General features: G+C 33.4%; 2 protein-coding genes, 1 long non-coding RNA gene and 1 other non-coding gene across 11 annotated transcripts; 1 reads left to right on the top strand and 3 right to left on the bottom strand.

Annotated features, from left to right (window-relative positions):
* Nucleotides 1-282: 282 nt before the first annotated feature.
* On the bottom strand, nucleotides 283-13,861 carry LOC100867324 (NAD kinase). Of its 8 annotated transcripts, none has more exons than XM_031917268.2 (9): nucleotides 12,785-13,861; nucleotides 11,228-11,617; nucleotides 6,470-6,553; nucleotides 4,522-4,651; nucleotides 3,694-3,819; nucleotides 3,435-3,606; nucleotides 2,696-3,051; nucleotides 2,095-2,177; nucleotides 283-1,545 (listed from the first exon to the last, which is right to left on the bottom strand). In XM_031917268.2, the coding sequence occupies exons 2-9, from the start codon at nucleotides 11,440-11,442 to the stop codon at nucleotides 1,353-1,355; spliced, it is 1,359 nt and encodes a 452-aa protein (XP_031773128.1). In that variant the 5' UTR covers nucleotides 11,443-11,617; nucleotides 12,785-13,861; the 3' UTR covers nucleotides 283-1,352. The 8 variants fall into 8 exon arrangements, with proteins under 8 accessions (XP_031773128.1, XP_012343560.1, XP_031773129.1 ...); XM_012488106.3 differs by having other exon boundaries at nucleotides 12,559-12,833; XM_031917269.2 differs by lacking the exon at nucleotides 2,095-2,177 and adding an exon at nucleotides 1,965-2,047 and having other exon boundaries at nucleotides 12,559-12,833.
* Nucleotides 13,720-14,662, top strand: LOC147657540 (uncharacterized). The gene is made up of 2 exons (XR_015292280.1): nucleotides 13,720-14,054; nucleotides 14,323-14,662. It is a non-coding gene; the product is annotated as an uncharacterized LOC147657540 (long non-coding RNA).
* Nucleotides 14,663-15,104: 442 nt separating this feature from the next.
* On the bottom strand, nucleotides 15,105-20,108 carry LOC147657539 (uncharacterized). The gene is made up of 5 exons (XM_086908987.1): nucleotides 20,025-20,108; nucleotides 19,140-19,600; nucleotides 17,761-17,814; nucleotides 15,819-15,911; nucleotides 15,105-15,446 (listed from the first exon to the last, which is right to left on the bottom strand). The coding sequence occupies exons 2-5, from the start codon at nucleotides 19,250-19,252 to the stop codon at nucleotides 15,251-15,253; spliced, it is 456 nt and encodes a 151-aa protein (XP_086765113.1). The 5' UTR covers nucleotides 19,253-19,600; nucleotides 20,025-20,108; the 3' UTR covers nucleotides 15,105-15,250.
* TRNAG-UCC (transfer RNA glycine (anticodon UCC)) lies at nucleotides 18,577-18,648 on the bottom strand. Its single transcript has one exon. It is a non-coding gene; the product is annotated as a tRNA-Gly (tRNA).
* Nucleotides 20,109-24,883: the final 4,775 nt, after the last annotated feature.

The following is a 24,883-nucleotide window of genomic DNA, read 5'->3' as shown; positions in this document are numbered from 1 at the left end:
GGATAAAGTAACATCAATTATGACATTTAAACTATTGCACCTTATATATATTTGAAATAATTTTATAGATTTTTTCATGATCTCTTTATATATTTTTTATATATTTTATTTATATATTTTATTATATATATTTATTATTTCATTCTAATATAAATTTGGCTTTTTAAATTATTTTCAATTTTAAATTCTTTTATCATATATAATATTTTGTTTTATTTATTAGGATTTATAATGGTTAAGTAAATCTTTTAATTATTGTCTTAGTTATTGATATGGACCACATTTTTTGTACAAAAATGATTTTTTTTATTAAAAATGTTCATTAGGAAAAGTACATTCAACATTTACAAAAGAATAATCCATAATTGGACTACTTTTTCAGAAGAAAGCAGAAAAAATTATCGATAATAATATTTCTTATAGTTGTTCTCATGTTTATGTGCTTATTTTGTTGCAATTAACAAAATCACTTTGATAAAGTATATGAAATAATATATTTATATCAAAAACTATAAATTTATTTTGATTCATAATTTGAAATGCATTAAAAAACCCAAATATAATAAATAAGTATGAATGTACAATATAAAATGAATGATTATAATTTAATATATTATTTTTCATAATAATTTGTTTGTTAAATAAGAATATTAATAATTCATTCTGCTTTTTTATTAAACAAGTTAATTGCACCATTGTATTTTTTTCTTAAATACATTTCATGATATCATTTCTATCATTAATATCTTTTTTAGAATTTCAAATGCTTTCATACTTTATAATTTTATATTCAATATTATTAATTTAAGTCCAATAAAAATAAAGATAAAGGGAAAAAAATAAAAGAAAAAAAATTTGTTTTAGAAAATTATTTTGCAAATTAGAGTGAAATATCACTGTAGAATTATGCGTTGGACATAGAAAACACTTCTGTTGTGCTTTTCGATGCACAGATTATAGCCACAAGTCTTTACAATCTTTTATTTCGTGAAGACGAACAATCCCGGCATTTCATTTACTTTTGAACGTATCGAAATATTATTATTTCTTTTGAGAACTTCGAGTTCTGCTGAACTGTAAATCGCGTTAATAGTGCCTCCATGTACGATATTTCAGTTCTTTCAATAATTACTAGACGAGTTCATTCTCTTCTGTTTTTATGACAGAACGAACACAAGTTAGAACACAAGTTATACAACTTGCCCTTTTCGTGCATCGTGCGCAATGAGTCATTGATTTTTTTTATCGAACCTTAATCGATTATCGATTCGTTAAATGATTTAACATAATTATTTGTAGGGCTTGATGTATAAGTGATTGTATTGGTTCAGTCTATGACTCGTTTGCCTGATCTAGCTATCACGATCGAGAGAATCTAGCGTATCGTTGCTAGATGAATGAGTCAAGTCGCTCAGTTCATCCAAGTGTTTCTGCTTCTTGCGAACGTTCCAGTGCAAACACTCTGCCAGTGAATCAAACCAGTCGGTAATTTGGTCGGCAGCGCAAATGCTGGGCACTGGATAGATAGATGTTGTTACTTTTAAACTGAAAATAGTAGGAAAATATTAAATACATTTAATGTTAAATACACGATATGAAAATATGATAAATAGTAATAGATAAAGCATCAAGAGTATTGCTAGCTTGCAATACAGTTAACGTCTCCAGAAGAAAAGAAAATAGAAATTGACATCAAGGTATATATATTGAATATTCCATCATTCACATCATTTAACAAATGGAAACTTAAAAAAAATAAATAATTAATAATACCTATAAGTTATATTTTCCAAATATCACGAAAAGATGAAACATATAGAGAAATTGAAACGTGAAATTTAGAAGAATTTCATTTAAGAATTTAATTTAGAAGAAAATGAATGAATATCGTAATAAGAATATTTTGAATCTATAAATGAAAATGAAAAAAAAAAGAATGTCTTTTACGAAATAACAAGACAGACCTATCCCCGATACGTAGTTCTTGCTGATTGCGACCATCGAAGGAGACGTAAGCTGTGTTGCAAGCACTGCTGTTCGCCATTATCTGTAATAAAACACAGAGAATTAAAGATTTAGAAATTTGATTTCTACCTATCGCCATGAAAAAGCTCCTGTCTATTTCTACCATCGAAGGATACCCATGAAGTGTTTCTGCTATCAGGTGAAACAGATATCTGTGATAGAAAAAAGGAATTCAAATTAATGATTTTGCATCAATTTTTTTTTAGAAATTCTTCTATTTTCTTCTTCTTTTTTTTTTTTTTTTTCATCTATGTAAATGTCATAGTAGTATGTGACATAGTATGTTCTCCAGACTATATATTCAAGAATAACAGTTCAAATTTGTTCAGAATACAATAACGGAGTAGCGCATAGTCTGGGAATGCAGGCGACATCCACCAAGTTTCCTTCTATGGGACATTGTCCCGGATCAGAAGTACAGATTCCACTATAACAAGAAATTTTTATCTCATCCACGTGGAAATACATTATACGAACATGAGAAGCACGTTTAAAAGTTTATTTAAATTGACTATTTGAACAATTGGAGATGAGATTTTATTCATTACAATATCCTATTAATCACATTATTTTTCTTTTCTTTTCTTTTTTTCTTTCAGAAATTCAATCTGTTTCGCATTGAAATCTGTACCGCCGATAAAAATTCGTGTGGAAAAAATTCGGAAAGTACCTTCAATTCGACGCCGGCAGGCACAACGATCGGCCTGAAGGACAAAGAGTGAGGGCAGATCGGTGTAATCATGATCGCAGGTACAGAAGGATGAATCATGCTGGCTCCAGCCGCAACAGCATACGCCGTAGACCCGGTCGGCGTGCTTACGATCAGGCCATCACCCTGTACACTGGTCACATGTTTACCATCGATGAAGAGGTCGATGTTTGAGAGATATGGGGACGGACCTCGATCGACTACGACCTCGTTCAGCACCAGTAATTCCGTTCGTGGCGGTTTTGTCTCCTTGTTCTCCTCTCCTTTTCGCATGATGATACATTTCAGTCGACTCCTCAGGGTCAAAGCCGCGTGACCTAAAGATAAAGAAAACAAATCAAATTTATATTCCGTTTTTTACCTATATCATTATCGACCTTTTTTTCGATCGTCAGATGTTAATAAACTTTTAATAAGCCGTTTATCATTTTTATTATTCGTTTCTTTTATATATATTGAAGTAATAATAATTTTGAATAACATAATTGAAGTAACATATGCTGGTGATCTAGCGCTGATGATTGATCTTTTAACTTTATAATAAATTATATACATATTATTATTAATGCATCTTTAATCTCGATTTTCCTCCAAATCGTAATATTTTTATATGCCAATGATAAATGGATGAATTATTAAGATATATCGAAGATAAATTAAAATTAAAAAAAACTATGCTGGAAAATTTCAATGTGCATACCTTCTAATACGTTCGTTACTTGTTCTTGAAAATTATCGAATTCGAAAGGCGTGAGGAATCCTAAGGAACCAAGATGAAATGCCATCACTGGAGGTACCGATTGTTGGAATAGCAAACTTGCATAGAGAAGCGTTCCATCGCCTCCCAGACAGACAATGAAATCGATACGATCCTTGAGTATATAACATACATTTTTTATTATTTATACATTAATTAAATAACATTAGAAATTATAAAACATGTTTCTTTAAATAATTACCTGTAGATCATCCGTGCCATCTCTGAAAGTCTGTAACCTATCTCGAACCTCTTGAAATCTGAGATCCCTAGCCAAGGCTGGATCTTCCAGGACTGATGCCTCTACGAATACTACCATCCGTTTTTCCTATGTAAAAAATTTCAAAAATCAAGTAAATCGAATTATAAATTCACGTATATAATATTTGATTTTTAAATAAGAAAAATAGGTCAAAATAGGCTAAAAAAAATATATTACCATGAATAATTATGAATATGTAGTTAAAAAATTATACTATATAAAAATATTAATGCAAATATATATGAATTGCAAAAATGTAAAGAGCAAAGTACTTATATAAGATTTGGTGAATGATTTAGATTTAATTAACGTTTTTAAATGAATAGTATTTTATGACTTGCATAAAATTAGCATAAGTATTAAATATATCTGCAACTGTATAAGTTACAATTAAGAATTAGAATTGCAAATATAAGAGAATCCACATTGAAAACTACTATCAAGATATGTATAATGCGAATCAATAGAAATAACTCGATGAAGGAAACTAGAATATATGGATATTTTATAACTACGATGGTTGTGCGAAAGAAGAATGAAGATATAATGCCGTCTAAATAATATATGCCATCCTGCTTATAACATAGTTTTGGTACTGCTTTTTTATTTTAATCATTAATCACAATTTGATCACAATAATGATTTAAAGTGTTAGTGTACAATCAAAAAAAAAAATGTATGAAATATTTCCTATCGTCATCATTTACGTTATCATGCATAAAAAATAAATACGTAAGTATCGATAATATAAAAAATATATACACTTACTTCTATTAGCCATGTAACTAATTGTACAAATGGTGGCAGTACCGAGGAATCCCGGACTTTTTTGATAACCAGAACAGTGAGCGGTGGCTTGTACCACGTCAACCTCTGGGAGGCTGGATCTTGTATGGTCCTGAAAAAAATCAAATCTGTTAAGTCAAAATCAAATTAAAATTTAATGATAAAATATTGACGATTACATAAATCGAATTTTATGGATCTTAGTACGGAGCATTGCTACTTAAAGTGATATGAATTAATGAAGTCAAATTTAATATCGACAAAAGATCGAGAATTTTGGGATATCGAAGTGTTTTACGACTTGATCGACGAAAAAGAAAAATGAGTTAAACTGTTATCGCACCTTAATAAAGTCGATATCCATTGCATATAATTATGATAAAGGAAAGTATTGTAATTATTTTAAATTGAAATTCTGAATAGTTATTTAATATTAATCAAAATTCCAACTTCGGCAAACGACCTGAATTCGTTTCTGTACAAAGAGAATCGATCGTAGAGCTTATCATTGAATTAGGGTCGCGGGAATCAAAGGTGAGAATATTTTATGTATGAATATGTTATATGATGACTACTTTAATTATTTACTTTCGTTAACAAACCTTTTAAAATTTATATTAATAAAAATTTATACTTTGTTAAATAGATTTTATTATTTTCGCAAAATAAAATAAATATTATTTCATAAGATCTCGATATTTGTTTCTAAGGATATGTTTGACAATTGAAAAAAATATATGTATTACTCAGCAAAAAATAATAATCGTTTTGAATTAAAAATTCGATTATAATTTTACTTGATTTCAACAATTCTTTTAAAGTTAAAAAACCGAAATTCATATCAGCTACGATATGGAACCGATGAACATGAAAATAAAATTAATTTTGACCGAGTAATATGTGGAAAAAAAAAACATACCTGATAATTCCAACCATGACGTGATACCAGTTTGAGAGCCACGCTCGAACTGATCGTGGACCGAACACGACGCTACGTTTTTTAACGGTAAACAATCAGACGGCGCGCAAGCGCGAGCAATATGCATATGAGGAATCGTAACAAGTTTTTATATGCACAATATTCAAAATGACACGCACAATTCACATGCAATTGTCTTTTCATTATCCTCACTTACGCTAATCAAATATTATTATAAATATTAATTATTAAACAGGAAATCTCGATGAATACTTTAGTCACTTACGCTATTATGAGTGTAAAGGTTAAATTGAAACATTTTCATTTGCATATATGTATATGCAATGAAATACAATTAATTGTATATTTTTAATTTTTGATTCATTTGATAATTTTTTTTTTTTCATATTTATATTTCTAATAATATTAATTCAAAATAATGGTATATTAAGAAAAATTATTACGAAAGTCGTATTTGCTAAATAATCATTAATTATATCTTGCAATTAATCAAAAAAAAATATATATATATATATATAAAAAATGAAAAATTTGAAACAGCTACTATTAACTTCTATATAATAGAGATGCTTAAAACGCAATAAAATAAAGTTGATATGATACATCGGATCGGATACATTGGACTTATAATTTGTGAAATTTTTCGTTATGTAATTTTATCACCGATGATAGTAAAATAATTGACACATTATTATGAAAAAAATTGAGATATCCAGAATTTATACTCGTATGTCCAATGTCTGTATCAGTAATATATTTGATAAAATAGATTTTATAGAACCGCTTTCTAACCCATATTGATAAAACAGAATTTGTATTTAGCTTAAAAAGTCATTGTCAGATAATTGAGTCAAGATACTAACGTGTAGTAGTATAATTTTTATAATGGAAGGAATATAATGGAAGAAATTAAAATGAAGAACTTTTTGTTCTTCTTTGTAATAATCCTATATGATTTTTTAAATATTAGCGCAAGATAAAATCACTTACATCACCATCGCAGAATTCTTCATGATGCGTCCGCATGGCCCAAATTGTTGAATCGGACTAGGTGCGTTTAAACTTCTTGTTCTCCTGTAAAAAAAAACGGAAACAATTAAACTTATTAATAAGAAAATTCTACTGATTATTCTATTGATTACGATTTAATGATTTTTTATCTTTCATTTTGTATTTTCTTAATAAATATGAAAAAATTCCATTGTCATCGTGACAACAAAGATATTTTGGACGATATGAACTTGGTTTGATTGATTTGACAATATAATGTGCAGCTTCATTTGCAATTATGTTATATATGCAAAAGTATGCATGTATAAGTTTAAAAAAATTTTTTTGTTAGAAAATACATTGAATTAATTTAAAATATTATTTTACTATATATTATATAATTATTAATAATTTATATTGAATTGAAAGATAGATAATAACAAATGGCCAAAGAAAAAAATATACATATAATCAGTGAGATAGTATATAAGTTTTACAAATTATATTTTTCTAGAAAATATATGATAATACGATCGATATTTTATTGATAAATATAATTGATAAATTTTAAAATTAAAATCTAACATTGTAAACAATATGATAATAAAATATACTTGAATGTATTCACGTGCAGATAATTCTTTATTTTGTTACATTGACGTAAGATATTTGCTTAGCTAAAGAAAAAAAATGCTAATTATATTATATACTGAGTCATCACAATTACTTGAACTAATTTATTTTACTTTTTTGTGCGAAAAAGTTAGAAAAAAAATAGTAAATTCATTTTGAAATAATGATTTTATTATTTATATATGATTATTATTATTATTATTATTATTATTATTATATTATAAAAATTTTAAAAATCAAAACTAATTCTCATCCTGCAAAATGAATTTATACCTGAGCACTCTGTTCCGTGGTATACTTTCCGTCGGCGAGATGATCGATCCATTTTCTAAAGGATTAAGCAGATCGTATCTGATATCGAGATAGCCATTGGTTTGAATATCCAACAAAGGTGAGACTTGATCCGTCATTTTTTAAGATATTTATTGAACTGAGAACGATATTATTATTGAACTAGACCGAAATTATAAAATCCATTTCTTTTAAAATATTATACAATTTTTACATTATTCTTGATTTGGATATACATATATTTTTATAATAAAAATATATTAAAATGTTTAAATATTCGATTTAAAAAAATATATATATATATATAACGTAGCATTTTAACAATTTTACCATATAATCATTGAAAAAAAACTTACTTATCACAATTAACATGTAATTATATATAGCATATCATATATTCGATATTTATATGATACAAGGACTATTGATAGTAGGATTACTGATAATTTGTGCAAAATAAGTGTAACAAAAATTTGCAAAGTAAAATATTTTATTTGGGAACACAATGATTTTAAAAATTATGTAAAAATACTTCTTTGTTTTACGGAACAAGTCGTTAAAATCTGAAGGCCGGTTAATGTGAAATTAACGATGTCCTTTGAACGAACACTACCGAGAAATAATAAGATTTACTCTCAGAAACACGTAATCCTTCGTTGCATGTTTTTTTTTTTAATTTGCATTGAATTTTTTTATTACATCACGATTTTTTCCGCTTATTTATCTATTCTGTTTATTTTGTTTGTTAATAAATAAAAATTTATTGGATATCGGATTCTAATTCGTATAATCTTTGACTTTTTTATTTTTAATAGAGTCGGTGTCTTAAAAAAGTACGGATTGTATACAAATAACGGCGAAACATTTCAAAGATACTTCAATTCAATATTTCAATAACAGTTTAATGTGTTCAACCTTGAATTCAACTTCGAATATTCCACTTGAAAAAATGTGTGACCAATGAACATTCATGTATTATTCATTTTAATTTTTTCGCGAACAAATCCATCGTCGTTAATTTCAGCATTCTTTCTTGATTTTTCGAAAGATCTCGAAGAAATTCACTATTCTACACGCACAAATCATTCACATCACTGTCATTGAAGTTTTTTAGAATTATAAGACGAAGAATTAATCACAAATATAATGTTTTAAACATCGGTAAATATTTCGAAGACGACGAGTTTTAGAAAGGACTGAATCGCAAAGTAGATATACACAGAATGACGATCAGACTGGAGGTTGCCAACAATTATGGGATTCTTTCCACAGAACCGTCGGTACATCGTAAACTTCACGGTTCTTGTCAACACTAACATCAATTATATAAAATACTTCAGATTATATCCAATTGCCTCATCGGTTAGATTAGATTTTAATCTTATACTCTGATTCTTTATTACACGATAGATATATTATTATAACGATAGATATATCAACGTCGATCGATGATAAGTAAATATTTGTTGGAACACGAATCGTTAAAAAATTAAGAAAAGTATAAAATACGATTGAAAAAAAAACTTATCTATATAATCATTGTTAATGACTACGTTGTTTGTGAATATTTCTAAAATTATTACTTTTTTTCTTGATTTCATTCGAACCAACTATTCGACACACAACTTTCTCTCGATTGATTGAGAAATACAAAGAAAAAGAAAGAGAGAAAGCGAGAAGAGAACGAGAAGCTATAAAAAATATATCGAATAAATCCTTTCGCAAAAGAGTTAAACCCTTTTATTCATCGATAATCGCATATCTCTAATCGTAACCTGGCCCAGATTTCCTTGCACGGAAAGCTTGCAAAACACCATGGTCGCTTTTCCCAATCTGTGTCGGCACTCTTCATGGCTTTGATTTGCCAAAGGAGAAAACGATCGGCTTACGGCTATGTTCGGTTCGGTAATCGATTGCATCGAACGTGAATTTCTGAAATTCCAATGCAACGATTGTAATAGGGGCGATATCAGCGTAGCTTATGGGAGCCCATAGGGCCATCGATGGCTAGTGTGTGTATCGCGTAAAATGGAATGTATACTCGGCGAAAGGTGAACGCGTTCTTGGTTTCAAAGAGGGGAATAACAAAAAAACACTCCCCCATCGAGACGTTCGCAATTCGAATTCCGATCAACAATTCGAGTACTCCGATCTCCTTGCACACGTGCAACGGGATGCAAGAAACGAGCGACGATGTGTACCCGCTTAACGATGCAACAGCCTAAATGTCAAGCTTCTCAATCGATCCGTTACCATGCGACATAACCTAGGACAAACCGTTCCCTTTGCTTTCTTCATACATATCAAAAAAGTATTTGTAAATTTGCAAAACGATTCAAATCATAAGTAAACTTTTGATTTTGACACAATCTATGATAAATTTGATGACAGAGACTAATCATATCATAAAATTTTTTTGAACTTTGATATAACCTCAAAAAAACATACACGATGAAAAGTTAAAAAATACTTAAACATTGAAACACATATCACAAATTAATCATGAATTAATCACAAAACACAATTACATATATATCACTAGTTCGAGTTAATTATAAATAACGCATCGTATCCACTAAATACACGCCGTTATCATAGTGCCATACGCACATGCCACCACGCGAGATTTAGGTTAACCAACACCTACCTGGTCCTACCTTAATTCAGCTTCGTCCATATGCATCGATTTGCGAAACAGTCGCGCTGTTTCGTTGACGTTGTAAACCTTGCGATCAAGAAACACTATCGAACGAATCGAATCGAGATTGAAGCACGTTTCGTTGCTAAACAATCGCAAAAGGGATACGTTGATGAACAGGTCGACGCTGGCGTCGCGACGCATGATATACGGCACGCATGCTCTGCAACTACAACCGACCAATCAATTTTCGATTTGTATATCGTACTACATTTATTTTCTCTTGATTTTATTTAACTTCTTTTACGCAATCTCGCATATCTACGCGACAATGTAAAATTGACATAAGCAAAATATACAGTTGAATAATAAATTGAATGATATATTTAATGAATATAACAGATGATATTAATTACAAAAACCATTATACATGTTATTGTTTGAATATAATGTATATTATATCATAAAATGTTCGATGCTTATGATGCACCAAAGACAAATTATCAGTGCACGGATTTCGATGTATCTCTTAGTAACAAGAATGTTGAGCAACCAAACGGCTTCTCTCAAGTTTCGCACGAATTGGAATCGGATTACGCGCGATTCCAGTTTAATTACGAAATTGAACAGCTGTATACTGGTTTCGTGATAACTTTGCTACAACATTTGGCTTACTTTTCATTTCATTTCCAGTGAATCCTGTCGCTTCATTCACGTGATTATATAAAATATATTATGATAATAATAATTAGTTATAGTTAATTATAATTGATTTAATTTGAAATATTTTATCTTTTGAAATATTTTCTTCCTTTATGTTATGTTCTATTAATGTTATATAATGTTTTGTAATATTAAAATATTCAACTTATGACTAAAAATTTTTGAGAAACAGGCAATTCCCAGTCATTAAATCATATTAAACAAAAATTTTTTCAGATTTGATAAATATCAATAATTATTACTATTAATTTATTTAAAAACAATCGTTATTTAATTGATAATGAGATATCGTTATTAAACATTTATATATAAAATAAATTATACATTTTATTAATATTTCAAGTATTAGAATGTATTATATCTCTGTCAGATAATATTTTTCTATTTTATATTTCTTGAGTTATCAAAGTCAAGAAGTAGACACAACTTCTTCCAATCTTAGTTTCCAAAGAATTATAAAACGTATTACTCACGGCCAAGTACCGGAACGTTTCCGGCGACGCATTTCCGGATCCTTTTCATAGTCCTCGAGAAAGGGCACGTTCACGCACGTGTCGTCAGTACCTATGTCGCCTTTGTTTCTGACAATACATCGCCAATCGAGCATTTCGCTCACACTTCGGGGTCTCGGCTTTTCCCTCACCATGTCCATTATCCGTGGAACATCTCCTTTTTTGAATAACCTCATCAATTTCTCGCTGATTCGTCCATTTTATTGCACATATTTGAAATTCTACCTATTCTCTTTAAACAACACGTATTCGAATATTTCGAATATTCGATAAATATACGCATATGTTTCGACACTTTTTTTTAGAATTTCGTTTGGATCATCGTGATATTTTTATTTTATCATGTGAAATCTACAAAAAAAAAAAAAAAAATTAGAAATTTCCGATCATTTCTGTAACCAGGATCCTCAATATTAATCACATCGACGTGCAATCATCGCGTAGTACTTTCGAACACTCTATGAGGCACCAGCTTTCTTTCTTGTTTAGTTTGCGCAACAGAGAGGATAATTATATAATTCGTACGTCAGAGTTAATTCCACGATCGTAGAATTTATTTGATTCAATGGAAAAAGCGAAAAATAATTTCAATTCCGCTTGCATATATACAACAATATATATATATATATATACAAACGAAAAAGTTAGAAAGTGTTGTGCAATTCTCACCTGTCACTTACAGATTCAATTGTATGCATATCTATCATAATGCGAATTTTTAACAAGACTGATTTTAATGTACGTACAATGTGTTATTTCGGTTGTGATAATTTAATCATTTTTTTAGCACAGTCCAGTGAAACGATCGATTCGCGTTAATAATTAATTTTAACGCGAGCTTATGACCCGATTTCCGTAACCTTCGAGACTTCAACTCGAATATATAAGTAGCGAGACTAATTATTGCCGATATTGTTTTATTATTATACATATTTCTTATCTATTTCAAAAAAAATGGAACGTTTATTTTAACATTCATCACAATTCATGAATTTTCATAAATTTAAACGATACGTTTTTTCTCGATACAAGTTCAACGATATTTAACTTAAGGCTATTGATAAGATTGATAACTGGAAATAAGAAATATTCATAAGTATTCCAAATTATTAAGATATTCCCATTATCCAAAGTGGATAAAATTAAGTCCAAATTGGAAATAATATCGTGATATTGTACGCGATTAGAAATTGATCGCTTGCCGGGCATAATCATCTTTCTCGAAGTTGACCGATCGTACATTTAATCGCGAAATTACACACAACTATTTTTAAAAGAGAAAGCATACTTACAAGGCCGAGAATTCTAGCTTTTAAACGTGTCGTCACGGGTAAAGGAATATTTACGCACGTTTCGGACCGTTCCAGTTATTCGTACTAGTTGAACTCGCAACAACGCGGCACGGTGCCTCATAAGGTGTGATCTTTCCATAGAAATCGATCGTCGGCGAATAGAAACGAGGCTTCGGTACCGGAATTCTCGTTCGGTGAACGAAACGACGTATAGTGACGGGCGTACCTCGATGGACGACGGCTCAGAGTTCACTGAGCAACAACTTTACCGGCAGTAGCCTCTGAAAGGCACTTAGGGCTTTCTAACTCGCGCCCCTCCCCATTCTGTACCAACTACATATCTGAATATGCACGATAAAAAAAAAAAGAGTTCATCGAACAAGTTGCGATGAAAGTGTTCAATCTGCTTCGTAACACACGCCCTCGTTTTACGCACTGTATCTCAGAATTTCTGTATTTGGGAATTTTTTCTCCTCGAAATATATCCAGTGTAATTTTTCATCGAACGTCGACAGAGAAGTCGATAATTTTTCATCGAACCGAATCGTATAATGTATTCGTGTTATCGTCGAGTAGTATATTTTTAAGTAAGAATGAAGTTTTTATGGAGCTCAAATTAGTTTATATTCGTAGAGCAAAGTACTTGTTGCTTTGCGTTCTGAGAATTTTCAACGGCATTCAAACAGCACGTGTGCATTCGGATATCCATTTTTCTCTTCGTTTCTCTTTTCCTCGAAAGAAAAAAATGCTTCAGAAAAAGAAGATTGGTCTCATAATTGTCTCCACTCTAAACGAGGCTAGTCGCTAATCGGTGAAAGCGACAATGAAAGGCGAACGAACGATTAATTGATTCATTTAAAGAAAGAGATGTTTTGCGCCGATGCTCGTAATTGTTCAATCATGTGTTCAACTCGACTCATATTTATTTCATCCATAATATTTCTTCTTTCTAAGCAAACGTTTGATTTTTCGTTCATCCTGACAACTCTCGTTCTCTCTATTTTCTTCTGTTTCTGTTTCTCGATAGGAAAGTCGAAGGAAAGAAAGACAGGCAGCAGCCTCGAGAGTTGAATTTCTTTTCTTCTCATGTTAATTCTTTTTTCCTCGATCGTTCTCGCAGAAACGTTACATCTTGATAAAACCGCGGTCGACTTCCGGCCGTCGACTTCGTGGCCGTATGCTGTTGAACTCTGTGTATATCGTGTCGAACGGTTTCGCGCCGGTTGAAATATTAAGCTCGCCTCAATCGCGAAGAAAATATTTCTCGCGAATACGAGGTGCCTCCACTCGACGCCTCTTCGATTGCATAATAAAACAGTGGATACATTCTACGAGAAGTATATATAACAAGCGGGTCGTAAGGCACAACTGTAAACCAGTTGCGTGTAATGCAATTATGGTATGAAAGTGATCAAAATTTATTGCGGCCGCCTGTACTCGCGTTGCAAAACCGATGAGACGAGAAGCGGATCGAAGTGTCCCGCGAAGAGAAACTGGTGGGTGCCTCGCTAGGAACGTACGAATTATCTTCGCCATTTTTTTTTTCCCCTCCGTGTTCAACTATAAATATTTAACTGTTTTTTTTTTCCTTGCCTCGACAATTCAGAAACAAGATTGTACGGATAAAGCTTTATCTTGGCCCGTAATTGTTCTTGTCACTTGCCGCAATTATTTCACAATGTTTACCACATCAGTGTGGTGAATATATATATATACTTGAAGATTGTTGCCATTTTTTCTTTCTTTTTTTTTTTTTTTTTTTAGGATTGTCGCGTTTTCTCTTTACTTCGCGTTATTTCATCGTCGTGATTATGTGAATGCAACGAGATCTACACAATGAGGTAACGGATTCTAATTATCGACGATCGACGCACTGACGCATGATACACCTGTATTTCGAGGGTAAGAGAAGAACGAACGCCTCCGCCGATTTTTCGCTATTTTCAAGATTGGACACAACTTTCTCCCCACCTACGACGTGAACGTTTATCTGGAAAGTTTGTGGTTTTAAGTATATATATATATATATATATATATACATGATATACATTGAGACAGATTATAGTCATTATAAGATGGAACATTTTGAACATTTTACCATGAATCCGTGTGCGTTATAATTTATTTATTGCGGAAATCATTAATAATTTTAGCTAGTTTTTTTTTTTTTTTTTGCTAATAGGACAATTTAGTCCTATTGATACATATAAAGGAGCACTTTCCACGGGAAATGGAAACAATTACTATTTTATGCATTTTACGAAATGAGATACTTTCTCGCGAAGAAATAGAGAACCTGGTGTTTTGAGGACAATATTGCGGTTAACAATGAGGTTACGTCCTTCTAGAAAACGTGCTTTAGAGAACGGAGACGGATGTTCTGGTGAACATCAGGTTTTTTTCTTGTTAAATTGCTCGCGACGAGCAGGAAAGTGGAAAATTATACAAATGTAACGAATGGCATCGGTTGTGGTCGAAGGAAACTGTGTCATAGAAAATGGATCGGTTTGGGATACGATTGTGGTATAATGATCTGTATACTTGTCTTCGAAACAATTAATCAGACTTCTATTTGCACATGGTATTTTATAATATCTTATAAAATTGAAATAATTTTATTCTATATCGATGCGAAAAATTTTAGAAGATACGAAATATTTAATTTATTATTGTTAATTTAAATATATTAGTTTTACAATTGTCGCTTTTTTAATAGCAATAACGTCGTAGAATTTAAAGTTGTGCGAACCATATCTTTATGAAAGTAACTCACTATTTGCAAGTAGCACTGCTGGTGTAGTGGTATCATGCAAGATTCCCATTCTTGCGACCCGGGTTCGATTCCCGGGCAGTGCAAGTTTATTTTTTTCATTCTAGAAAATTGTTTCCTACGAAAGTACAATTATCAAAGTAATTTATTAATTTTTCTCCCTTAATTTTCATTGAAATCTATTGATAATAATTTTACTTAAAAAAAAAAAAAAAAAAAAAAATAGAAAATGATATTTAATATTTTCTACTTCACATTTACTCCGTTACATTTGAATGTACATATATTTACATTGAGTAAAGCAGTAAAAAAAAAAAAAAAAAATTGATTAATTTTTAAAATTATTTTTTACTTTTACTCGAATTAAACTTCTATCGATTGAATATTTAAATTTCGATCCTTTATCGTAGCAAATATCTCGTCGAATTTTTTTTATCCGAAATTGTTTTGGAAGAAGATTAACGGATCACCGATAACGGTTATACCATACCTGATAATTTTATCGATGCTTGAATGTCGTTTGAGCAAAACCGCCCTACTCAGTATACTTCCACCACGTTGCATCACTATATACCGGGTACCACTATACTGAAACGATTTAATAAAATACACTCGAATGTGCAAACGATGCGTCGTCGGGGAAAGGAAAGAAGAAGTAAATAAAAAATATTCAACGATAAAGAGGAACCTTAGCGATAACCCAGCGTACAAAAAAGATTTCTCGCGTGCTTTGCCTCATCATGATTTTTGATTGATCTACGGATTCAGATTTTAAATATTTTCATTAATTCTATTCCGTTATCGTACTACCACAAATAAGGCACGTGATTATGTTATTTCAAAACAACTTCCAATTAATCATAATTTCTTCTTCTATCACAATCTTCGATTCTGTTACATCCGAGAGAAACGTAATTTCTTACTACTATGAGAAATGCTAAGTATCGTAAAACTATTTTTCTTTATGGACGAATATTCTTATCTATTGTACATACGAATGAGTAGTTTCTAATTGGATAAGATGCCTTATCAAATGCACGCGTAGTTCGATTCTTCTGTTCTAATTTTTCGTAGTTGATGCGCAATTGTTATATAAATAGAAATCGAAATCATTGTCAGCAGTAAAGATAGGTAAATCTTCATAAAATCTTGAAGAAACGTGATATCATTTTTGTATCTTTAGCGAATAAATTTGATCATTTGTCGTATAAAATAATTTGATGAATAACGATTGATATTACGTAATATGTATTATTATATTTATCGCAAATAATTATTATGAGTGATGGATGACTTGTTCTACAAAGCATTTATCTGCCAAATGATTCCAATTATTCTGTAATTATTGTATATTATAAAAGAAAATTGTCGACATTGAATTGACAACAATGTAAACTATTCCGCTCAGTCATTCCGTAGATAGAAACGGCGAATTATTATCGCCGGATGACGACAATGACATTATGATCTTGAAAATAATAGTGGAGTTCTAAGTTGATGCATAGATGGACCGACTGGATAAATTATATATGATAATCACTCACATTCCTCGAATAATTTTTTCAACGGAGAAGGACATATCGTCTCGATTATATTTTACAAAATTTTTACACTTTTCTTTTATACGAATATTTTATTTTATTTGGAACATGATTAAATATTCGAATATAATTCAAACGTCACAAATATTAATTAAGCGTCAGTCATTTGGGATTAAAGTGAAACTCTTTATCTTGATTATCGTACCTATTTGTTCGATGGTTGTTTCAATTATAAAGAATCGAAACGATCTTTAGACCAGTCGAGTCCTGTCGGTTCTCCTAAATGAAAGTAATCAAAACATGCGTGAATCGAGCTAACTTTTTTCTGACCCAACTGGAGTAACTTGTTTTCGAACGATTGGAGAACCCGTGTGTCAATTGCACTGCGAGAAAGTTCTTTCTATGGCTCAAGGTTAATTTGCAACATATTGGAAAGCTAGTTTTGTTTTTAACACACACGCCTGCTGGCTAGTTATTTAGAAAAGCTACCCATGGTATATAATATTTAATGACAAATAAAATCATGCTTAGAAAAACAAACGTCATTAACAATTCGGTAAACTTTATAACTTTATAAAATCAAAACAAATATTATATAGATTAATGTATTATACAATTGATCTAGAACTAATTGATAAAAAATATATATATATATCACGATACAATCACGATCATGCATAACAAAAGATTGACGTCACGCCAAGATAAGTTTCACGAACAGTTTTTCGTGGAAAAAAAAAAAAAAAAAAAGAAAAAGGAAAGAATGAATGCGATGCAACAAAAGAAAAAAAACGAAAATATTATAAATGCAAATAGGTAAAACAAAATTTTTTGGTCATGCTGGTGGCGCTAGTTGCAAGGAGAAGAATAAAAAGTAGAAAACTGCGTTACCTTCGCGGTTCCAATGCCTCCGTGTAATCGACTGTTAACTCGCACCGCGTGTTGCTTCAAGAGAAACAAAAGGGGTTAAATACCAATGAAAAATAGAATTAGTCACGTGGCGTATAAATTACATTCATAAATATGACAAATATAATATGATTCGATAAAAAATCTTTGACATTAATTGACAAATAGACAAATTGATTATAGAAGAATAATGAATGAATAAAGGTAAACGAATTAAGATTAAAAGTAAAAAAAATTTTAAAATCGTTAATTTTAAAACTGTTATGAAAGAAATTTCCTTCGAAAAATTTCGGAATTGGCGGAAATTTTTTACTTACAGATTGAAATAAGATCTTTCGGCATTTAACAACAAGGTATTCGATTTAGAGATCGATTATTAATTAAAATAAGTAAACATCGATTGAAATTATATGAATTATATTTCACATTGTTATGGTGATGGTTTCTATCTTTTGAGATCACGATGCGTCACGAGATATACATTTAGCGTTTGTATCTTTCTATTGGTACAATATGTACCAAAAGTAGAGAGCGTTGTTCCAAATAAGAATGGGAAGGTCCAATTTCAGCCTTGGCCTAGATCGATCGCACAATTCATTTCAGTGAAGGGTTTCGATCTAGGTCTGCGTGTACAAATACAATCCTATAATATTTAAATAAAGTCGATATTATTTATAATAATAGAAATGTAATTTAAATTTTTGAGATTTCTATTCTAATAAATTGCATTTACGCAAATATGAAAAATAAACGAAAAATAAAACATTTAAACGAAAAATAAAAAAAATAATTTCCAAGTGCGATGGCCGGGAATCGAACCCGGATCAATTGCTTGGAAGGCAACTATGCTCACCATTACACCACCATCGCACCTTGGGAATGCACCCAACAACGCATCGTGACCTAATGCAAACTAATCGATATCGCACAAGTTTGAATATTTCCAATGTCCTTGACTTTTACACCAACTTCAAGGAAATTTCGCGTGCATAGATGTCACGGCCACGCTCGCCTCCGTGTCTCACGATCAATGAGCGTGTCTTTTTATTCTTAACGCGAATCTCTCCCGCAGACTCGACCGACCAATGGGACACGATGCCAATTTATTTTCAGACACTCGTTTCTATTAATTATACACGCGGCAACGATACTATCACTACGATATCGAAGGTAAAGTCGCGCGTACGCGCATGATCGTTGGAATTCAAATGAAATTCCATAACCAGAATCGAGATATCCAACGAGATACGTTCGAAACGATCTATCGATCCTTTTTCCAATCGATCGAAACCATCGATAAAATGCTCGTTAGAATTTCGATAAACGATTTAAACGATAAAATGAGCTATCAACAAGCATACCTGAATGTTTGCTGTTTATCGTGCATTTTTGTAATGGCAGTTTTTTTCGGTGTATTTTCCTCTAACTCGAGATCCACCATCGCCCTGGCCAATTGCAGATCCATCTCGTTCATCGCGATCGATTCCTCTTCTTTCCTCTTTTCTAAACTGCACTGATTTTTTTCACCAAATGACAAAATCGTTGACCGTTTTCGCGCACCAAACTCGAGGAGAAGAAAACAACGTTGACGGATGCCCCGACGTTGCTGAATCAGTTGAATTTAGTTGCGAGAACCACACCGAGAGATGTCTCGTCGCGTACTGAACGCGGCCACGCATGGGACTTAACTTGATCGAGGCGCGCCTATGGATCCGCCAGATACTCTATTAGGCCTCTCTTTCCCTTTCTCTCCTCTCGGTTTCATGATCTTCTCCGTTCTACCGTTCGTTGAATGCAGAATATATTGTCGTGTAAATACCGGCTGTGCGAATAAAATCTATTATTAATTTCTATTATCGTCGACCGAGGTCTCGTTATGCTCCTCCGCGATACCAACAAGTCATTCAGGATTCCATATGTTCCACTTTCGTCTCTGTGATTTACGTTTATTTTACGGACTCGATCCTTATCGGGAAGGCATGTCGATTATTCATTTAATTGGTTGACATTTAATGATATTCTTGAATCGTTATGGCGTATACGATTTTATGCGTGATCTTTTGAAATTACATAATCGAAAGAGAGTAGAAAAAAAAAAAAATATAAATAGAAGATTTAATAAATTGCGAAGTATTCGATATCATTGAATTGCAAATTCATATATAGAAATACGTATTTATAATTAGTTACGAATTATCATTTTTAATAAATAACGAAAAGAAATTGATAAAAAGTGTAATAAATACCTGTTGGTACAAGCTCGCGTTTAGACATGTTTCCTATTTTACTAATCAGACCAGATACAAATCCCATGTTCATCGCTCAACAACACGTCGAAAAATCGTTCTTCACTTTGCGGTAGATGGCGTCTTACCTTCTTTTTCCTAGTTTCTTCAAGCTCGGTTGATAAAATCTACATAGCTTGTAAGAGAAAAGAAAAGGAAAAAAAAAAGAAAGAAAAGAAAAAGAAAAAGAAAAATGTAACGTTTCCGCTAGTGCATCGGGCATCGCATTACAACTCGAATATAACACGAACTATATAGACGATGCCTCGAGGAAACCGTTACACTTATCAAACTGCACATAAGCGACAAGTGCACCATAAGCGAATCGCTACAGCGATAAGTATTGTAATCTCGAGACCTTGGCGAGCGATCAAACAGCTTTCGATTTCCATCTACGATTAAAAATCCAACGACTTTTTTTTTTTTTTTAATTCCTCCCAATGAAATTATAAACGTTACTTTCATATTCCTAACGAACCGCAACTATTCGACGTCCTCGTTAAAAAAGTTAACGAATCGGTCAAATCGATACTTTTTCGATCAAAAGTAGTCCTTCGATGGAACGAGAGAAAATTCGTATTCACGCTGGAAAACGGGGAGATCTCCAAGGAGGATCGCAATCATCGACTCTCTTTCCAATCAGATGAATAACGAGTAAATAGCGTCGCGGCAGGGGATTTGTGGTGCATTCGAAAATGCCAGCGGCTATAACTATCTACTAATAGATCAGGATTACGAGACTCGCTGCTACCTTCGTGTACCTGATTCGCCTTTACGTTGGCCAACTCTATCATCGTGGTGGCCATGGTCGTTAGATCACCATCGTTTTCCTCCACGCGAAATCGATGGGACGACACGAGCCTTCCTCCACGAGCGGCTAGTAACATGACCGCCCGACATTAGTTTACGTCCAGTTATTTTCCACCCCACCAACGGGATGCTTGCTTTCGTTCGATAACTCGCGAAAAAAAAAAAAAAAGAAAAGAAGAGGCGGTGCCCCTGAAAAAAATCCTTCACGCCAGCACGAAAGCCGGTAAATGGTCAACGACCCCGCGCCTTCCATCGATTTTTCATTCGAACTTGGACTGATTTCGCGTGGGAGGTAACGATTTTACCACGACGGGGGGACAAGGGGGGGAAAAAAAAAGCGTTGTCGAACCTCTCTCGCTCGGGTTGGGGAGGAGGAGAACGTGGCGCGATCGTGCACCACTGATTAACAACGCGAACACGAGCACCTTATCAAGGAGACAAATTGCACGGAGCGCAGGTGTGCCTTGGGCATACGTATATGCATCGTGTTGCCCGCGATCCGACGAGGAAAAAAAAATGCAAATTGCGATAAGAGCCGATCACCGAGTGACCGATTGCGTTAGCCTATTTCTCCTCGACGTATCCCTTAAATCCCTCCCCCCTCCTTCCGTCCAGGTTGTCGTGGATTATCAGTTATGCTCGTGCGCGTGCACACTCGCAAACGGTACGCGAAAACTTGGACGTCGGGTATCCGTGTTCAGATACTCCGGTTAACGACATCGTTAAATTTATCGCAACATTTGACTTCATTAAAGCCGGCAAATAAATTATCCGCGGCTCCTCGATTCTCCCTCCTCCTCCTCCTCCTCCCCCGCCCCCTCCTCCGCAATATTTTATATTTTTCGCGGTGGCGCGTGTACGAGGGCGAGTGGAATGAAAATTACACGGGGACGTGAAGTGGGCGGTCCTGTAAACGAGCAAGAAACGGGTTCACCGCGTAGTAGACCAAATAAACGAGAGAGTTAATAAAGAGCGGCGTGGTGAAACGCGAAAAACCGGCGGCCTTCGAGCCGCCCTGCAAATCGACTCGACGCCTCATCCGTTCCCGCGCCTTTTCAATCTCTTCGACCTTCCTCTTCCAACGCCCTTCCCTCCCTCCCACGCACCTCGAAGTCCCCTCAACGCTTCCCTCCCCGCTTCTCGAAAAAACGGGAGTGAAATAGGATATAAAATTTCGCGACTCATCTCCTCTCCTCCTTTCCTCCTCCTCCTTTCCTCGAGAAAAAAACCTGCGTAATCTCGGACGAAAAGAAGTAATTATTGGCGCGCCGTGGAAAACAGGAAAATCGTGTGGGTGGAAGGAAAACAGAAGGAGAGCGTGTAATAAAGGAGAGCGCGCGAGGCGAGAGCCGCAGGGGGAAGAGAACGAGAAGCAAAATGCGGCGATGCAGGAGCGCGGAGCAGGAGAAGTGCCAAGGCCTCCTTCCCCGTCCACTTTCTAACGACAATCACTTTTATGTAACGGCCATTATTCGTCCATTTTTATTACAACAAACGTAACATACAAATCTGCCGAGTAAGTTATCTCTCTCTCTCTCTCTCTCTCTCTACATGTGTATATATATATATATATATATATAAAATAACAATATATATGTGTATACATATATATGTGTACACATATATATCGTTATTAGCGATATTATTTAGGACACGAATACTTCACGATAGGATTCACCATGGTATTGCAGGGATCGATGATCTGTTTCTGGGGGGAGGGTTCTGTTACATACGCAGCCCCAGTGAGGAGGGATGGGGTTGGGGGGACACACGTACAGCCTATTCGGATTTATCCGACCAGGGACTAGAGGACTCTTTGGCGATCGACCGGTTTTACAGGCTGCGTGTTTTCGCGGAACAACGTCCGGCCCCGGGAGATTTTTCCATTTTTTCCGGCAACAACCCCTTGCACCGCTCTGGATGACTTCTCACGTTCACCCTATCCGGATTGCTACATTTTTACAGACGGTGCAGGCCTCCTGCACGTGTTTCCTCTCCGAACGTGCATAATACCGCGGCGGCCATTCTTCATTCTATTGCGCGGAGATAAGACATCCGGGGGCAGCAAGGGGTTGTTGCTACCGTTCACCCTTAACACGGTCGTCGGCTCGCTTCGGCAGAAAGAGGATCGAGCTTTGCTGCTTTGTTAACCGGGGCTCTCCTTATCCGGGGATCGTAGACGTTCACCTCTCTCCTTGTTTTTATTTTATTTGTTTTTTTTCTGGCAAGAATATTCTTTTCTCGGAATTGTCTCCTCGGGAGAAAGAGTTACGGGAGAAAAATTGTTCGTTATCGTTCGAGAAAGAAAGAAAGAAAGAAAGAAAGAAAGAAAGAAATTCGATTAAATTTGCTAGTTGAACGGCTAGAAATTTTGGAAATTTTTTTTCGCCGCAAGGCTCGATCATCCTCGCCACCGGTGTTTAAATTATTATTTTTTTTTTTTCCCCGTTGTTAACGTACACACACACACACATATTTCCAATACACTTCCATCGGCTTACAACAGATTTCTTTTACGCGAAACACACTGATCCGTACATTGTCACACATCGTCGTGCACACGTGTTTCCTTCGCTTCAGCTCTTGCGAAGATACGAAAATAAAGGGAAATCGATCTCTACTTTTGTCTAAAGATGTTTGAACGCCTAAAAATTCACGATTAAAACCGTGTAAAAATTGTCGCCGAGACACTCTTTTCAAGATCAGTCGAACGATTCTCACAGAACCAACTTAACGTAACCATCTTAATAATCATGTATATATATATATATATTTTTTTCTTTTCTTTTCTTTTCTTTTCTTATACACATGTAAATAAATAATCGTTTCGTAGATCGCAGGAAAGGTAATTCTTACGTAACTTTCCCGCGATCTCAAGTAATCGAAAGACACGAAACACGGAATAAAAAAATTATAATCAATCTCTCTTATAATTCTACGTACGAACAAGTATTTTATTTACAATTTTCAACCACGTGTCTATTCTATGCATTTCCACGCGTTTCTCGAGAAAAGCATACGTGATACATACATTTTTTTTTTTCTTTTTTTCTTTTTCCTTTTTTTTACTTTTTCCATTTCATTTGGCACTTGGTTATTCAACGCTCGTAATTACCCTCGTAACAATAACAATGATTCGCCGAATAGTAGTTATAATAATAATAATAATAATAATAATAATAATAATAATAATAATATTAATAATATAATATAATAGTAATAATAATAATAATAATAATAATAATAATAATCGATAAATCGTGACACGAGCAGGCGCCTCTTCCGCTCTTCGAAAAATATTCGCATCGTCATCGTGTCGTTAAAAGTCGTTCTTCTTTTTATTTTTTTTTTCTATTTTTTTTTTTTTTTTTTTCCGTCTGGCCTCTAACGCGATTATTCGATTAAGGCTTAAAAAAAAAAAAAAAAGAAAAAAAAGAAGGAATCACGATTGTTCAGAGTTCGCACGATCTAATTGAACTCGAAGAGAAAAAGAAGGACGAGAGAGAAAGAGAGCAGGGGAGAAACAGGAATGGAGATGTTCGTCCCGAGTGGAAGAGCAAAACGGAAGTCGACATTAGTTGATGCACCGCTCGTTGAAACGGATGTTCGAGATCCGACCGATAGGCTTCGGCTCCCGGCATTTTTAACCACGAAATAAATTATTTACAACGCGAGCGAATTAAACGCCACTCTTTTTTTCCTCCTCCTCCTCCTTCCCCTCTTCTTTCTCGTATTCAGGTACGCGTGAAAGAAAAAAAAAAAAAAAAAAAAAAGAAGAAGAAGAAAAAGAAGAATAATAATTTATGTACAAAACGAATCTCTAATTGCCTCCAGGCATTTAGAAAACTTCTATCGTCTTCGTTAACAACTATTTATATAACAGATATAATACGATTGCAACTTTTATAGCAGAATAACGCTTACGACTTAACGTTTTATTTCATTCGATGCGTGTCCTAGCTCCTCAGAATCGATTCACGTGGATTGTTCGGTCTCTTATTTTTTTTTTT

Source organism: Apis florea, unplaced genomic scaffold (genome assembly GCF_048593485.1).
Source record: "Apis florea isolate Af1SG1 unplaced genomic scaffold, ASM4859348v1 contig_3081_pilon, whole genome shotgun sequence".
NCBI lineage: Eukaryota > Metazoa > Arthropoda > Insecta > Hymenoptera > Apidae > Apis > Apis florea.
The sequence above is the reverse complement of the archived record's forward strand: the minus strand, read 5'-3'. Positions and strand labels throughout refer to the sequence as shown.

Excerpts from the sequence above, each read along its gene's own strand:
- LOC147657539 (XM_086908987.1), bottom strand. The coding sequence starts at position 19,252 with ATGAACGAGATGGATCTGCAATTGGCCAGGGCGATGGTGGATCTCGAG. Across the intron at positions 17,815-19,139 it reads GATAAACAGCAAACATTCAG|CAACACGCGGTGCGAGTTAA; the intron begins GTATGCTTGTTG and ends TTTCTCTTGAAG. Across the intron at positions 15,912-17,760 it reads GAGGCATTGGAACCGCGAAG|TGGTACCCGGTATATAGTGA; the intron begins GTAACGCAGTTT and ends GTTTCAGTATAG.
- LOC100867324 (XM_031917268.2), bottom strand. The coding sequence starts at position 11,442 with ATGAGGTTATTCAAAAAAGGAGATGTTCCACGGATAATGGACATGGTG. Across the intron at positions 6,554-11,227 it reads AAACGTTCCGGTACTTGGCC|GAGAACAAGAAGTTTAAACG; the intron begins GTGAGTAATACG and ends TTTTTTTTACAG. Across the intron at positions 3,607-3,693 it reads ATGGCACGGATGATCTACAG|GATCGTATCGATTTCATTGT; the intron begins GTAATTATTTAA and ends TATATACTCAAG.